We start from the raw sequence: 16,551 nt of genomic DNA on the forward strand, positions 1-16,551 counted from the left end.
CGTAAGGTTTCCTCCTCCTGCCTCCTCTCCTTTCCTTGGCGCTGATTGACATTCCTGCAGATCAAAGATCGCTTTAATTTGCTGTTATGCTAACTCGCAGCTGTGGCAGTTGAGTTGGCGTGCTGTGGGGAAGGAAGGAACCCAGCGTGAAAAGATAATGGCCACAGAGCAATGGGATCGGTAGTTTACCGCAGCCATGGCCAGATCAACAAACAGAAGCGCCAAGGATGGAGATTCAAGGGTGTCCGCTCCCACGGACCGGGCAGAGGCTCGGGACCTGAGCGACCCCAGGGAACTGTCTCTTGAAGAAGTGTTGAAATCCTACGAGCAGCCCATTAACGAGGAGCAGGCTTGGGCTGTGTGTTATCAATGCTGCAGCGGGCTGAGGGTGCCGCGCCCGGCCACTGTGACAGGTGGAGTTTCCCGTGTGAAGGACCCGTCCTCTATACTCTTACTCAGAGATGGGATGGTTTCCCTACAACAACAGCTCTGCAACAACCGTAAGAGAGCTCTGTTAGCTAATCTAACTTCCTGACTGCCATTTGCCGTACCAAAATACCTTAATTAACACCAGCCTAGGCCTACAATAGAGTCTCATTTATTATAGGCCTTTCAGTTATTTCTCAATTAATTTGATATTGATTCACTATTTGTATGCTGTAATTTCAACACGCAATATTCTTTTGAATGGGAAATTCACGATAAATGCGTCAGTAGCACTCCCCAAACAGAAATGGCTTGGATTATACTGGTAGGCGAAATTATCAATTATTCATACAGTACAAATCCCCCCGTGTATCTGCTAAAGAAGGTTTAGAGTTAGAGGTAGCTTTGTGATCTGTTTCCCATTCACAAGCGATTCGGTTAAAGGATCCCAAGAAAATAACTGTCCTGAGTGCACTGCGGGGCCGGGGCCCAAAGAAAAACTCGGTCAGAGTTGCTGACATAGCCTAACGAACCGAGCTATGACATGATAAGATAAAGGATACAACTGGGAGTGGAAAAAGATAGCAGGTTAGTAGATTGCGAAATGTTGTAACATTAAGGGTGACTATGGATGTTACTTAAACTGAGAGAAAAATATGAAATCACCTTATCACTCACTATGCTAATGTTCTGTTTCATTTTAAATAGGCTACTTTGTAGCGGTAATAAAAGTAGCCTAAAGAAAACGCAGAAATGATGTCACAACACATTGGACAAAAACGAATCCAATAGTTTAGGCTATAGATCAGCTGCTGAGACATAATTGTATAGGCCAAATTTTTGTCCCAAATATATAAATACTTGTTGGTTTTTATTACTATTGAGAAATGACCAAATTCTATAATGAACAATGTAAATCATAATTAATAGCACTGACAGTGATCGATATCCCACTATAGGGTCCCTGTGTTCATCTTGTCTTGGGAGCTGTTTACTTAGGAGGGGTGTTTCTTGAATATTTTTGTTGTCTACACTTATGGAGTCATTTACAGAAGAGAGTCAGTCAATTTAATGAGCGCAACAAAGGACATACTGCATATGTATGGTACATTTGTGTCCTTGCTGATGAGCCAGTATGGGTATAGTTTACCAGTGTTGGGGAAGCTACTCTGAAAATATTAATTAAAGCTATTCTTAGGAAAAATATAGTTTGCTTAACTGAAGTTACTTTTAAAAGTACTTCCCTACATCCAAACTACTTTGTGAAAACGTATCATATGTCAATCTGAAATGTCATAGACTACAAATTGCAAGAACAGTCACTTTGGGGTCATACAGCTCTTAGCAAACTTTTGTAAAAAATTGTGTTTGACCAAATGCAATGCTATTTCTCTGTAAACAAATTAACAACAGACTTTCAGCATGCTTATGGAGAAGGGCACTCAACATGCACTGCACTGACACAAATTACTGATGATTGGTTGAAAGAAATTGATAATAAGAAGATTGTGGGAGCTGTACTGTTAGATTTCAATGCAGCCTTTGATATTATTGACCATACCCTGTTGTTGAAAAAAATTAAGTGCTATGGCTTTTCAACCTCTGCCATATCGTGGATTCAGAGTTATCTATCTAATAGAACTCAACGGGTTTCTTTTTAATGGAAGTGTCTCTAATGTCAAACATGTTTTTTATTTTTTTATTTTATTTTATCCGTTATTTTACCAGGTAAGTTGACTGAGAACACGTTCTCATTTGCAGCAACGACCTGGGGAATAGTTACAGGGGAGAGGAGGGGGATGAAAGGTGTGGTGTACCGCAGGGCAGCTCTCTAGGCCCTCTACTCTTTTCGATTTTTACCAATGACCTGCCACTGGCATTAAACAAAGCATGTGTGTCCATGTATGCTGATGATTCAACCATATACAGTACGCATCAGCAACCACAGCTAATGAAGTCACCGAAACCCTTAACAAAGAGTTGCTGTCTGTTTTGGAATGGGTGGCCAGAAATAAACTAGTCCTGAACATCTCTAAAACTAAGAGCATTGTATTTGGTACAAATCATTCATTAAGTGCTAGACCTCAGCTGAATCTGGTTAAGAATGATGTGGCTGTTGAACAAGTCGAAGAGACTAAATGACTTGGCGTTACCTTAGATTGTAAACTGTCATGGTCAAAACATATAGATTCAATGGTTGCAGAGGTCTAGCCGGGGAGAGGTCTAGCCATAATAAAGAGATGCTCTGATTTTTTGACACCACACTCCAAAAAGCAAGTTCTGCAGGCTCTAGTTTTGTCTAATCTTAATTATTGTCCAGTCGTGTGGTCCACTGCTGCAAGGAAAGACCTAGTTAAGCTGAAGCTGGCCCAGAACAGAGCGGCATGTTTAACTCTGAATTGTAATCAGAGGGCTGATAGAAATACTATGCATGCCAGTCTCTCGTTTGCTTAGAGTTGAGGAGAGACTGACAGCATCACTTCTTCTTTTTATAAGAAACATTAATGTGTTGAAAATACCAAATTGTTTTCATAGTCAACTTACACACAGCTCTGCCACACACACTTATCCCACCAGACATGCCACCAGGAGTCTTTTCATAGTCCCCAAATCCAGAACAAATTCAAGAAAACGTACAGTATTATATAGAGCCCATATTGCATGGAACTTCCTTCCATCTCATATTTCTCAAATAAACAGCAAACCTGGTTTCAAAAAACAGATAAAGCAACACCTCGTGGCACAACGCCTCTCCCTTATTTGACCTAGATAATTTGTGTGTATGCATTGATATGTAGGCTACGTGTGCCTTTTTTTAAATGTATGTAGTTCTGTCCTTGAGCTGTTCTTGTCTAATGATGTTCTGTATTATGTCATTCTGTATTATGTTTCATGTTTTGTGTGGAGCCCAGGAAGAGTAGCTGCTGATTTTGTAACAGCTAATGGGGATCCTAATAAAATACCAAATACCAAATATAGTACTGCATGTTAACAGAATGTGCAATTTAGCTTATTATCAAATAAAATAAAATTGTATTTGTCACATGCGCCGAATACAACAGGTGTAGACCTTACAGTGAAGTGCTTACTTACAAGCCCTTAACCAACAATGCAGTTTTAAAAAATACCTAAAAAAAATAAGAATACGAAATAAAAGTAACAAATAATTAAAGAGCAGCAGTAAAATAACAATAGGGAGGCTAGATACAGGTGGCACCGGTACAGAGTCAATGTGCGTGGGTACCGGTTTGTTGAGGTAATTGAGGTAATATGTACATGTAGGTAGAGTTATTAAAGTGACTATGCATAGATAATAACAGAGAGTAGCAGCAGCGTAAAAGGGGGGGGGGGGGGTGGCAATGCAAATAGTCTGGGTAGCCATTTGATTACATGTTCAGGAGTCTTATGGCTTGGGGGTAGAAGCTGATTAGAAGCCTCTTGGAACTAGACTTGGGGCTCCGGTACCGCTTGCCATGCGGTAGCAGAGAAAACAGTCTATGACTAGGGTGGCTGGAGTCTTTGACAATTGTTTGGGCCTTCCTCTGACACCGCCTGGTATAGAGGTCCTGGATAGCAGGAAGCTTAGGCCTCAGTGATGTACTGGGCCGTACGCATTACCCTCTGTAGTGCCTTGCGGTCGGAAGCCGAGCAGTTGCCATACCAGGCAGTGATGTAACCAGTCAGGATGCTCTTGATGGTGCAGCTGTAGAACCTTTTGAGGATCTGGGAATAGGGAATAGGGGAATAGGTTTTGTCGTGCCCTCTTCACGACTATCTTGGGGTGTGTGGACCATGATAGTTTGTTGGTGATGTGGACACCAAGGAACTTAAAGCTCTCAACCTGTTCCATTACAGCTCTGTCGATGAGAATGGGGGCGTGCTCGGTCCTCCTTTTCCTGTAGTCCACTATCATCTCCTTTGTCTTGATCACGTTGAGGGAGAGGTTGTTGTCCTGGCACCACACGGCCAGGTCTCTGACCTTCTCCCTATAGGCTGTCTCGTCATTGTCAGTGATCAGGCCAACCACTGTTGTGTCATCAGCAAACTTAATGATGGTTAAACACAAAAACAATGTTTCAAATGAAAATTAGGCTGGCCTGATGCCGAAAAAGAAAGGAAATGATTACCTACTTCACCCATATTTTATTTTTCCAAAAAAAGTAGTGTGTAGTTCCAGTAGTTAGCTACACCACTGCATGGCAAGAAAAGTAATTAACTACTGAAAACACTACCTAGATTTGAATTATTTCAACTACCAACAAGCTACTGGAAAATGTAGTTAAATTACTAGTTGAATTACGTAGGTCACTACTCACCAACACTACAGTTTACTTATGTACAGTTTACTTTAATCACAGATCACAATTAGGCTACTTAACCTCTGCAAATGAGTGAGTAATGAAGGCAATGAAGTAGGCTACAGGGATTGTTGGTTAAGGGTCAAGGTTACTAAGGGTGTGTTTTATATTATACAACGGGTGGGTCTAATCCTGTATGTTGATTGGTTAAAACCACATTCCAGCCGGTGTCTATTCCACAAGTTACCACCGGCTAAAACTATAAAGTTGAAATGCCTATTTACTCTGTTCCATTTCACTGGGCAATCGACAATCGACTGTCATCAGCCCAGCCAGGCAATTTATAAACTTGATCTCCACTGTAAAAAGCATCTAGACATTACCTCCAATTTCTTTTAGACTAGCAATTGATTTTCAACAACGGAGGTTTGTATAAACCTTGCTCTCTGTCTCTCTGACATTTCCAACATTGTTTCAACATTGAAATTCGATCTCCAGCTATGTAATAAACTTGTAGGGAGTCTGGACGAGACAGACAAGCAGGCAGCTTTTCTCAGCCAGTCAAAATCATGAATCAGCTGGCATCATTTTTATGGAGATATACAGTACCAGTCAAAAATTTGGATACACCTGCTCATTCCACGGTTTTTCTTATTTTTTTTACTATTTTCTACATTGTAGAATAATAATAAAGGCATAAAACTATGAAATAACACATGGAATCATGTAGTAACCAAAAAAGTGTTAAACAAATCAAAATATATTTTAGATTTTAGATTCTTCAAAGTAGCCACCCTTTTCCTTGATGACAGCTTTGCACACACTTGGCATTCTCTCAACCAGCTTCACCTGGAATGCTTTTCCAACAGTCTTGAAGGAGTTCCCACATATGCTGAAAACTTGTTGGCTGCTTTTCCTTCACTCTGTGGTCCAACTCATCCCAAACCATCTCAATTGGGTTGAGGTCGGGTGATTGTGGTCTTCTGATGTAGCACTCCATCACTCTCCTTCTTGGTCAAATAGCCTTTACTCAGCCTGGAGGTGTGTTGGGTCATTGTCCTGTTGAAAAGCAGTCCCACTAAGCGCAAACCAGGTGGGATGGCGTATTGCTGCAGAATGCTGTGGTAGCCATGCTGGTTAAGTGTGCCTTGAATTCTAAATAAATCACAGACAGTGTCACCAGCAAAGCACCCCCACACCATCACACCTTCTCCTCCATGGGAACCACACATGCGGAGATCATCCGTTCACCTACTCTGCGTCTCACAAAGACACGGCAGTTGGTACCAAATATCTCAAATTTGGACTCATCAGACCAAAAGACAGATTTCCACCAGTCTAATGTCCATTGCTCGTGTTTCTTGGCCCAAGAAAGTCTCTTCTTATTATTGGTGTCTTTTAGTAGTGGTTTCTTTGCAGCAATTTGACCATGAAGGCCTCAGTCTCCTCTGAACAGTTGATGTTGAGATGTGTCTGTTACATGTATTTGGGCTGCAATCTGAGGTGCATTTAACTCTAATGAACTTATCCTCTGCAGCAGAGGTAACTCTGGGTCTTCTTTTCCTGTGGCGGTCCTCATGAGAGCCAGTTTCATCTTTGCACTTGATGGTTTTTGCATACTGAAACTTTCAAAGTTCTTGATATACCACCGCTACCTTGTCACAACAAAACTGATTGGCTCAAACACATTTGAAGGAATGAAATTCCACAAAACCAACTATTAACAAGGCACACCTGTTAATTGAAATGCATTCCAGATGACTACCTCATGAAGCTAGTTGAGAGAATGCCAAGAATGAAGAATCTAAAATCAAAAATATATTTTATGGTTACTACATGATTCCATATGTGTTATTTCATAGTTTTGATGTCTTCACTATTATCCTACAATGTAGAAAATAGTAAAAATAAAGAAAAACCCTGGAATGAGTAGATGTCCAAACGTTTGACTGGTACTGGACAAAGAAATGTCAATAGAAAACAGGTAAAATGAAACGAAATGCAGCTAGTTTGCTGTCTTTCCAGCTTCAGTTTGAAGCGATTGTGTTAGCTGTGTTGTTGGCTAGCTCCTCCGAACAACAGTGTCCTGACGAGAGAGCACATTTTCTATGCCAGGTGAAATTGCGTATTATTAGCTCATTGTTATGGATGTATCCAAATAAATGTCACTAGAAAACTATCAAATGCAGCTACTTTGCTGTTATCCTGGCTGCACTGTTTGACGTGACTGTAATAGTTTTGTGTTGTAATGTGTTGTTTTTAATGTTTATGTCTTGTTCCCCATATTTCTATGACAACAGATTCCAGGTCCATATTTTGAATGTGGGGGAAATCACAGGGGCAGCAAACATAAAACAGCTCCAAAAGAGATGGAATCTTGAAAACATTGCCTGAAAGAGAAAAAACTATCATCAACTGACAGACACATGATGAAAGAATGTTCTCTCTGAGACACTGGCCGTGTCCGAATACCCATACCAGCGTATGTGACATTTTGAAAATAGTACTCCGAATGCGTCATCTAGGCGCGTCAATTTATCTGATTATCAGCTGTTGTCAAACACGTGAGTCTGAAAAAAGACGAGTGAATTCTACCAAAGATTATGCATATGCTGTCAAGACATGTCTCTCCGCCCAAACAATAGGAGTCGCTGTCCACAAAGCGGCCGGCAGGCTGTCTAGCTCCTGCCTATCCTTTCTTTGGATTGGTGGATACATCTCATTCTTGTAATCCTTTTTTGAATATTCAGTGAGGATTGCTGATGTCGACCGCCTGTATTCACTGGAGAGAGATGCTATGCTACTAGCCCCATACCATGAATATGCATTGTCATCTTGAGACAACTCCGAAATAAAGTGTTTTTTCTCAAAGTTGCCAGGAAGTCACGTGTCCTACTTATATCAGTAGACTCCTAACAACGTAAGCATTACAAAACTTCTATTCGATCAAATTAACCTCACCTAGCAAATAAGCCATTAATTTTTGTTGTTGACCAAATTCGAAACTCTCGTTGACCTCCATACAAAATCTCCTTGCTTGGTTGGCGAAACAATGAAAAAAAGCCCCCTGCTGAAGGGAGACAGATATTCCGCGGAGTTGGGCATCTCTCTTTTCGACTCTCTGAATCTACTTGATCAAACGCCAAATGAGTATGCAGTTTAAGTATGTAGCATGCTAGAATGGGTACTCGGACATGGCCACTGTCTGTGTCATTGGTTACGTGAACCTAACCGGACATAATGAAACCTGTCTAACTGCTTCAAAAAGGATCTATTACTCAGCTTCTGAGGGGCTTGAACAGAAATGTCTTCACCCTCCTGAGAGAGAACAGTACTATGACTATGTGTCAGGCCGACTCTTTGTCCACAGTGCAGATCTATTCAGACAGGCTCTGTTAATCTGGACCTAGTCCTGCTTTCAGCGCTTTGTTCTGGACAGAAGTAGCAGCACTGACTCCTCACCCAGGCCTCTCCACTAGTCTTGGGTTCTGCAGCACTAATGTGCTGAACGTGTGGTTTCAGGCCTCCCGGGTGTCATTAATGACATCTGAGCCGTGCGCTTCTCTGTACACACAGAAAACTGAGCCATTGCTGGCTAGCTGAGTTGTGACTGCAGCACATGAGATATATAGAATTTGACGACTATAAAATGAAAAATGCGCATTCTAGAGTCATGGTGGGAAAATGGTGGGAATGGTGGGAAAATGACGCATTTTGTCAGCATTTTCTACTATATAGTGCCTTCGGAAAGTATTCAGAATCCTTGACTTTTTCCACATTTTGTTACGTTACAGCCTTATTTTAAAATGGATTAAAAAATATAAAAAAAATACTCAGTAATCTACACACAATACCCCATAATGACAAAGCAAAAACAGGTTTTTAGACATTTTTGCAAATGTATTAAAAATAAATAACAGAAATACCTTATTTACGTAAGTATTCAGACCCTTTGCTTTGAGACTCAAAATTGAGCCATTGCGAGATGTTTCTACAACTTGATTAGAATTCACCTATCATAAATTAAATTTATTGGAAATGATTTGGAAAGGCAAACAACTGTCTATATAAGGTCCCAAAATTGACAGTGCATGTCAGAGCAAAAGCCAAGCCATGAGGTTGAAGGAATTGTCCATAGACACAGATCTTGGAATGGGTACCAAAAAATGTCTGCAGCATTGAAGGTCCCCAAGAACACAGTGGCCTCCATCATTCTTAAATTGAAGAAGTTTAGAACCACTAAGACTCTTCCTAGAGCTGGCCGCCCGGCAAACTTAGCAATCTGGGGAGAAGGGCCTTGGTCAGGGTGGTGACCAAGAACCCGATGGTCACTCTGACAGAGCTCTAGAGTTCCTCTGTGGAGATGGGAGAACCTTCCAGAAGGACAACCATCTCTGCAGCACTCCACCAATCAGGCCTTTATGGTAGAGTAGCCAGACGGAATCCACTCCTCAGTAAAAAGCACATGATAGCCCGCTTGGATTTTAGCCCGCTTGGATTTTAGCCCGCTTGGGGATGTTTTTCAGCGGCAGGGACCGGGAGACAAGTCAGGATCGAGGAAAAGACGAAGGGAACAAAGTACAGCGAGATCCTTAATGCTTAATGAAAACCTGCTCCAGAGCGCTCAGGACCTCAGACTGGGGCGAAGGTTCACTTTCCAACAGGACAACGACCCTAAACACACAGCCAAGACAATGCAGGAGTGTCTTCGGGACAAGACTCGGAATGTCCTTGAGTGGCCCAGCCAGAGCCCGGACTTGAACCCGATCGAACATTTCTGGATAGACTGGAAAATAGCTGTGCAGCAAAGCTCCCCATCCAACCTGACAGAGCTTGAGAGATCTGCAGAGAAGAATGGGAGAAACTCCCCAAATACAGGTGTGCCAAGCTTGTAGCGTCATACCCAACAAGACTTGAGGCTGTAATTGCTGCCAAAGGTGCTTCAACAAAGTACTCAGTAAAGGGTCTGACTACTTATGTAAATGTGATATTTCATAGATTTTTAAAAATAAATTAGCCAAAATTTTGAAAAACCTGTTTTTGCTTTGTCATTGTAGATTGATGAGGGGAATAATATACCATGGCATTCTGTGTTGCGTCGTGCATGCTAACAGCCCTTAGCCGTGGTATATTGGCCAGATACCACACATCCTCGGGCCTTATTGCTTAATTATACCCATACAATTCAAAGTCAAAGGGGCAATCTGGGATTCAAACAACAACAAAGAGGACACCCTGCCAATTTTTTGGTAAACAGCTGTGGGGTGGGGCTGGAGAAATGTAACCGCTCTCAAATCGAAATGATCGTTTTAACCATGTATTGTATCAAAAATGTGTGAGATGGATGGAAAACTCTAGACCCTATTAGGGAGGAGAGCAAGCATAAAACAGTGTTAGTTATGAGGCTGCATGCCTACTTTTTTGTCTTCATAGATGACACAGACGGACCTCCCCTCCCACCTATCGCGGAGCGCCAGGTGAGTTTCTGAACCCATCATCCCCAATTTGTAACATACAACACACTGTCATGACAGGTAAATGTCAGTCTCCTCTCTTCTCAACTATGATGCCACCCCTGCATTGCCAGTCTTCATATATATCTTTCAAGCAGCCCTCCAGTCCTCTCTATCCTAACAGCTTGTTCTCCACTGCTATTTATTTCCTCGATCACCTGCATCTGTCTCCTCAGCTGGTCCAGTCTCTGGGCGTGGCAATCTACCAGGCCCTGGACTGGGGTCTGGATGACAGTGAGGAGCGGGAGCTGAGTCCTCAGCTGGAGCGACTCATTGAGCGCATGGCAGGGGGAGATCACAGCCTGGGGGCTGACTGTGGTGGTGGCAACGGAACTACAGATGAGGGCTACAGTGGTCAGGAGGAGGAGGAAGAGGAAGGAGAAGAGGGGTCTATGAGGCCAGTGGGTACATTACGCCAGGTGATGACACTTTGCGCTTCCAGACTTGCCAACCCTGCACTTGCCCCTGAGCACTACCAGGCCGTGTGCCGAGCCTTGTTTGTTGAGACTCTGGAGCTACAAACTTTCCTGACCAAAATCCAAGATACCAAGAAGGTATGTTCCTGATTTTGTTTATACCAGAGATTACAGATCACTCACATGTAAAGCACTGAAGTCATTGTTAACTGAATAGTGGTGTTATTATCAGTGTATTATAATTTCTCTGTAGATGTTGAAGAAAATCAAAACAGACGATCCTCAGGAAGATAGAGCTGAGATTGATGCACTTAAACACACAGACTGGGTAAGAAGCAGGGATTGTGTGTGTTTGTCTGTGTCACTGTGTGTGTATATGAGGATATGTGTATATACTGTATGATCCTTCATTGGGTTGATGGGGTGTGTGTGTGAGGTACATGAGTGTATGTGTGTGTTTCAGACTCGTCTCTGGGTCCAGTTGATGAAGGAGCTGAGACAGGGGGTGAAGCTGAAGAAGGTGCAGGACCAGGAGTTTGACCCACTGCCCACTGAGTTCAGCCTCACACCCTTTGAGATGCTCATGCAGGACATCCGCACCCGCAAGTTCCAGCTGCGGAAAGTCATGGTGAGCTGGGTATTGATACTGATAAGAAGACTCTTGATCAATGGATCAAGTAGTTATTTCTCCTGTATTTATGTCCCAGACCTCACTCATGTTCTCTCTGTAGGTGGATGGTGACATCCCTACGCGGGTGAAGAGAAATGCTCATGAGCTTATTTTGGACTTCATCAGGTCTCGCCCTCCACTCAAACCAGTGAGTGTCCCTTTCACTACAATTTGTTTTGTTGACGTGACTGTAGTGTGGCTGTGGCAGTACCTTGTGTGTCATAAGGTGTCATAGTCTGAGACTGGGTAATGTGTGTCTGTGTCTGTTTCTCTTGTGTTCTCAGTCTGCCTGTGTGTTTTGTTGTGTTGCATGCTAGGCGTTAGAGCGAAACCTGCCCCCTCCTCCTCAGGAGAAGCAGTCCCTCCATGAACGTGTCCTGGCTGAAATCAAACAAGAGCGCAAACTAAAACCTGTGGACCCACCCAGTTCCAAAAGATGTATGGACATCACTGTCACTACATTAATACTTTGAGCTATACATGTAGTATGTTCATAAAGTGGAATGTATTCTAAGCGAAATGTGTTTGAGAGTTCATGTTTGTGTGTTGTTTCATTCGCCAGCGTTTGGCTCCCTGCCCTGTCTGGCACACACTTGCCCGTGTGATTTCAAATCTACTTCCTGCATTGACCTGTCAGGCTCAGAGCTAGGGTCCCGCCCCACTTCTCGTCTTCGTGTTCTGCTCAAAGCCCCTACTCTTCAAGAGATGGAGGAGATGAACATGTTGGAGGTTAGATGGAAAATAGAAGAGAAACTATATTGTTTTCTCATTTAAATGTACTACCTCTTACTGAGAAATAACAACTACAACATCAGTTATGTTTTCCTTCCTGCTCCTCCTCCTCCTTGTCCTCCTTCTCCTCCAACTCCATCACCTCGTCCTCCACCTCCATCACCACCTCCTCCATCACCTCCTTCTCCTCCACCTCCATCACCTCCTCCTCCATCACCTCCTTCTCCTCCTCTACCTCCATCACCTCCTCCACCTCCTCCACCGTCTCCTCCTCCCCCCTCCTTGTCCTCCTCTACCTCATCCTCCTCACTGTTGTCCTCCTGTCTTGTTGCTGTTGCAGGATGAGGAGTCTCCAGACAGTGGGGAGCTCTGCCGTGCTGAGAGTTTTCCCACATCTATGAAACGGGACCGCTCCTTCTCAGAACACGACCTGGCTGAGCTCAGGGGGGAGATGCTCCCCTCACTGTCCGACTGCACCCATCTGGAAGGGGCCGTGATGCGGAGGGGTGAGAGACCATGGTTACACGTGCTCTCAGGGGCTGGGCCACCCTCCACGCACAGAGGTCAGTATGCTCACTAAGACTCCTTTCACTACAGACAGTTTCAGGTATTGGTCAGCAGAGGGAGACATATACTGTAATATGTATTCATGTGATACTGCAGAGCCACTCATTAGACTACTTACCATAATATGGTTTATGAAACAGATATATTGGTATTTTCGTCATGTCAAATATTTATTTGTGTTAGAAAGCAAGCCTGACAAAAAATCATATAATTGCAATTGAAAAAACATTAGTCTAAACTGTTTAAAAAAAAATGCAATAGAGGATTTTGTAAACACTTGAACGAAGTTTGTTATAGTGTTTATATCTTATTCAATGTCAGGAGGTAATCACATATAGGCCGAATGTGTGTCAATCCATTCCGTAAATTGCTTACAATGATTTCTTGCTCAGGTTAAAAGGCGTTACTATAACTGCTGTGTGTTATTTCATTTGAAGGGTTTTGTGATGGATACTAATCACCATATAAAGATGTACAGATAGTAACTAGCTCAGTAAAATGCTAGAAGGACAACAGTTAATGGGTTTGATACATGTTTTTCTTTCATATCACAACTACCTTATACACCCTTTAATTTGTGAAATATGTGTTGACCGTAGCTAGGAGAGAACAAAAACAAAGGTGGTTCAGTGACGTCTCCTGTTCTACCGCTAGGGGGATGTCAACCCTTTCTCATCACACACATGCCAGAAATGTCAACAATGTCATCATAAGCAGCTGATTTACATTAGCCTACATGTAGCCTGCTGTTGTTTTCTAGTTTTCTGGTCCTCACTCTAACCCGGCTCTAACTCGCTCTAATCCTAGCTCTAACAAGGCTGTAGACTCCTATGGTCTGGTTAGACGCCATAGGAGTCCACACATGTATTTCTCAGGGTTACATAGCGCCTTCTTCCTTTCCATTTTGCATAAAGGCAGGTGAGTCTTTCAAGTACCAATACCTTGGTTGGTACTTAGTCTTAGAGGTTATATCCTGTAGAAAGTATTTCTTCTAATACCTAGCCTACTTTTTATTTCCTCTGACCCCAATTTAGTTCCTCTCTTGAATGTTAGAAAAACTGACCTCGTATCATACTCATCAAAGATCCACTGTGATCTGATTTGCAAGTGTTTCTGGCAGCATGTGTTAAACCCCACCAAAAACAAATAGATAAAACATGTCACGACTCATTTATCTAATTGACAGCTAATTTATGTAGCATACACTTTTGGACGATCAGAGCTCGGACTCAATAGAAGAACATGGACTGTGATTCAAAGCTTCTCTCTCTCTCTCTCTCTCTCTCTCTCTCTCTCTCTCTCATCTGTGTCTCCATCTCCCTGTTCCCAGCCTCTCTTCCTGTGCCAGGCTGGGTGCCACCCTCCCCTGCCCGTCTCTCTCTCAGCTCAGTGAATGAGACCACAGAGGGAGTTGAGACCGGCTCCAGTTCTCGGAATGGCAATAAACACCAGTGGATGGTGAGTGGCACATTATCTTTGATAACCTCTCCACACTGGGTGCTCTTTGCTCCACTTCAACCTGACCTGGCCATTGTATTATACTAGCTAACTTCCTCTACCTACTCCCTCCCTCCCATCTCTCTCTGTAAGGAGGAATTCAGTCACCCAGTGGAGAGTCTTGCCTTAACAGTGGATGAGGTCATCAATGTGCGTCGTGTGCTGGTGAAAGCAGAGATGGAGAAGTACCTGCAGAACAAGGAACTGTATTACAATCTGAGGAGAGGCAAGGTACAAGCAGTGACGTCACATCCTTTGGTAGCGTTCTCTCAAAGCCTTAATAGCGAGGTTCTATCTACAGTATGATATCATTCTCTCAAAGCCTTATGAGCGAGGTTCTAGTATGATACCGTTCTCTCAAAGCCGTATGAGCGAGGTTCTATCTACAGTATAATAATGTTCTCTCAAAGCCTTATGAGTGAGGTCCTATCGACAGTATATGCATGTGTCTCCCAGGTGTGCTGTTGCTGCAGAATTAAGTTCCCCCTCTTTTCCTGGCCATCCACCTGCCTGCTCTGTAAAAGGTGAGTACACACTACACAGTATGTAGTATTATATTAGTATATGCTCCTTTTGTAATAACACCATAATCAAGTCATTTAAACTTGGTCCCTCTCTGCTCAAGAAGCACAATAATAATGTTGTTTTTGACATACCATTGTGGGTTTGATTGAATAGTGTTCTATGTGTTTTTGGTAGTGTAATTCAGGGGATTCTTAACTCTGCCCCTGTGGTTCTCTCTCCTTCAGGTCTGTCTGTGGATTCTGCAGTGCAAAGGTATCCTACAGTCCCTTTTTCTTTGTCTGTGTAAATGCAAATTCATGTTCTTTGAATGTGTAATGTTTTCTACAGTGCTTTTTGTTAATGTTGTTTGTATTGAAAATATCTATTTTACAACCAAAATGTATCTAAGATATTCTGTGTTGGCTCATAATATTATTCTGTGCTTTTAATTATGTCAATTATTTTTGATATGTGCCTTAGTCAACAGACCATTTGGATTTGTGGTTCTGTGCTATGTAGGTTTGAGGTCTGGGCTGTTGAGTTTGTTGTGTGAGATTATAGTTTGTCTGTGCTGTGTAGTTCTGTGTTTTGTAAATTCATGGTTCTGAATACATTTTGTGATTGTGCCTTGAGGTTCTGTTGTGTGTTCTGTTGTATGGGATGCTATATGTGTGTATGGTTATGTTTGGTGGTTCCTTGCTTGTGTTTGTGTACAGTGAGGTTCTGAGTTGTATGAGTTTATGGTTTGGGTGTCGTGTCTGTGGTATGTGGCTGATGTCTTGTGACGTTGTTTCTCCCTCATCCACACAGCCCTGTCTTTTCTCATATTTCTTAATCATATCAAGTCTGCCATTTCCTCTTCACTTTCTGCCGATATGATCTCACTTAGTTCTTTAAACGTCCTACTCCTCCTCCTCCTCCTCCACCTCACCCATGCCTATTTTAACTCTCTGCTTTCCCTCACCCTCTGCCACAGATGAAGATTCCTTCCAAGAAGATGGCCCACATCCCAGTCTACACTGTGGGCTTTCACAGCAGCCCAAAGAGCCATGGTCGCAAGAGTGAAGTCTACAAGTGAGTCTTATCTGTCTGTCCATCTTCATGGCCACTGAACTGTCTTTAACTCAGCAGAAGAAGTCTTTGCTCACCCCAGCCAATAGTAACTTACATGCTCAATCTAATCACTGCCCTTCCTCTAGATCTCTCAGCATCTGTTACATAATGCCTCTGCTTCATCCAGATCTCTAAGCAGCCTTTATGTAGTAATTACCCATCTGATTGCTCCGCGGTCCATCTTTAACATCCCCCTGCAAACTCCTACAGATGGGAAGGGCCTGAAGTTGTTCCAAACCATGTGACCTGATCTGGAAAAACTCCAGGCCCAGAAGGTTCCTCGTCATATTATATACTGAGTGCTCCCCTGATGGATTATAACACCTTGCTCCCTCTCCACAGATCTCTGTGTACTCTTTCCCGCCGGTCTGTGGAGGAGGAGTTCCCCCACCTGTACACCAGTGGCTGCAGCCTGCGGGATGTTTGTGCGGACTGCACCAAGTTTGTGGCTGATGTCATCTCGTCCAGCCGCCGGAGCCTGGACATCCTCAACAACACTCCCAAGAGGGAGAGTGCTACGCCCAAACCACAACCACAACCCCAGCCTCACGCATCACCACAGCCACCCACCTTGAAGAGAAAAGACAAGTGAATAGATTGACTGTTGGTTTACCCCGCTTCCTTAGCAGGGTTGCCCCTGTGCTGCACTACTAACCCACTCAAAACACCCCACCATTCCCCCAGCCTGCAAGTACCCCCCCCCCCCCCCCCCCCCTTGTTAAGGGTTGTTTCTCTGCCTCTGTAGAGAGGTTCATAGGACGTGGCCTAGGGACAACATATAAGTCTGCCTTATCACACATATATTGACTTCACTC

General features: G+C 43.1%; 1 protein-coding gene across 1 annotated transcript; it reads left to right on the forward strand.

Moving 5' to 3' along the window:
• The first annotated feature begins 196 nt into the window (after positions 1–196).
• Positions 197–16,328, forward strand: LOC120053199 (protein spire homolog 2-like). The gene is made up of 16 exons (XM_039000359.1): positions 197–243; positions 283–500; positions 6,763–6,798; positions 10,409–10,791; positions 10,907–10,981; positions 11,117–11,281; positions 11,385–11,471; positions 11,641–11,761; positions 11,886–12,052; positions 12,396–12,561; positions 13,971–14,080; positions 14,213–14,350; positions 14,576–14,643; positions 14,869–14,896; positions 15,600–15,697; positions 16,079–16,328. The coding sequence occupies exons 1-16, from the start codon at positions 197–199 to the stop codon at positions 16,326–16,328; spliced, it is 2,157 nt and encodes a 718-aa protein (XP_038856287.1).
• The last annotated feature ends 223 nt before the right edge of the window (positions 16,329–16,551 follow it).

Source organism: Salvelinus namaycush, chromosome 9 (genome assembly GCF_016432855.1).
Source record: "Salvelinus namaycush isolate Seneca chromosome 9, SaNama_1.0, whole genome shotgun sequence".
NCBI classification, from domain to species: Eukaryota; Metazoa; Chordata; class Actinopteri; order Salmoniformes; family Salmonidae; genus Salvelinus; species Salvelinus namaycush.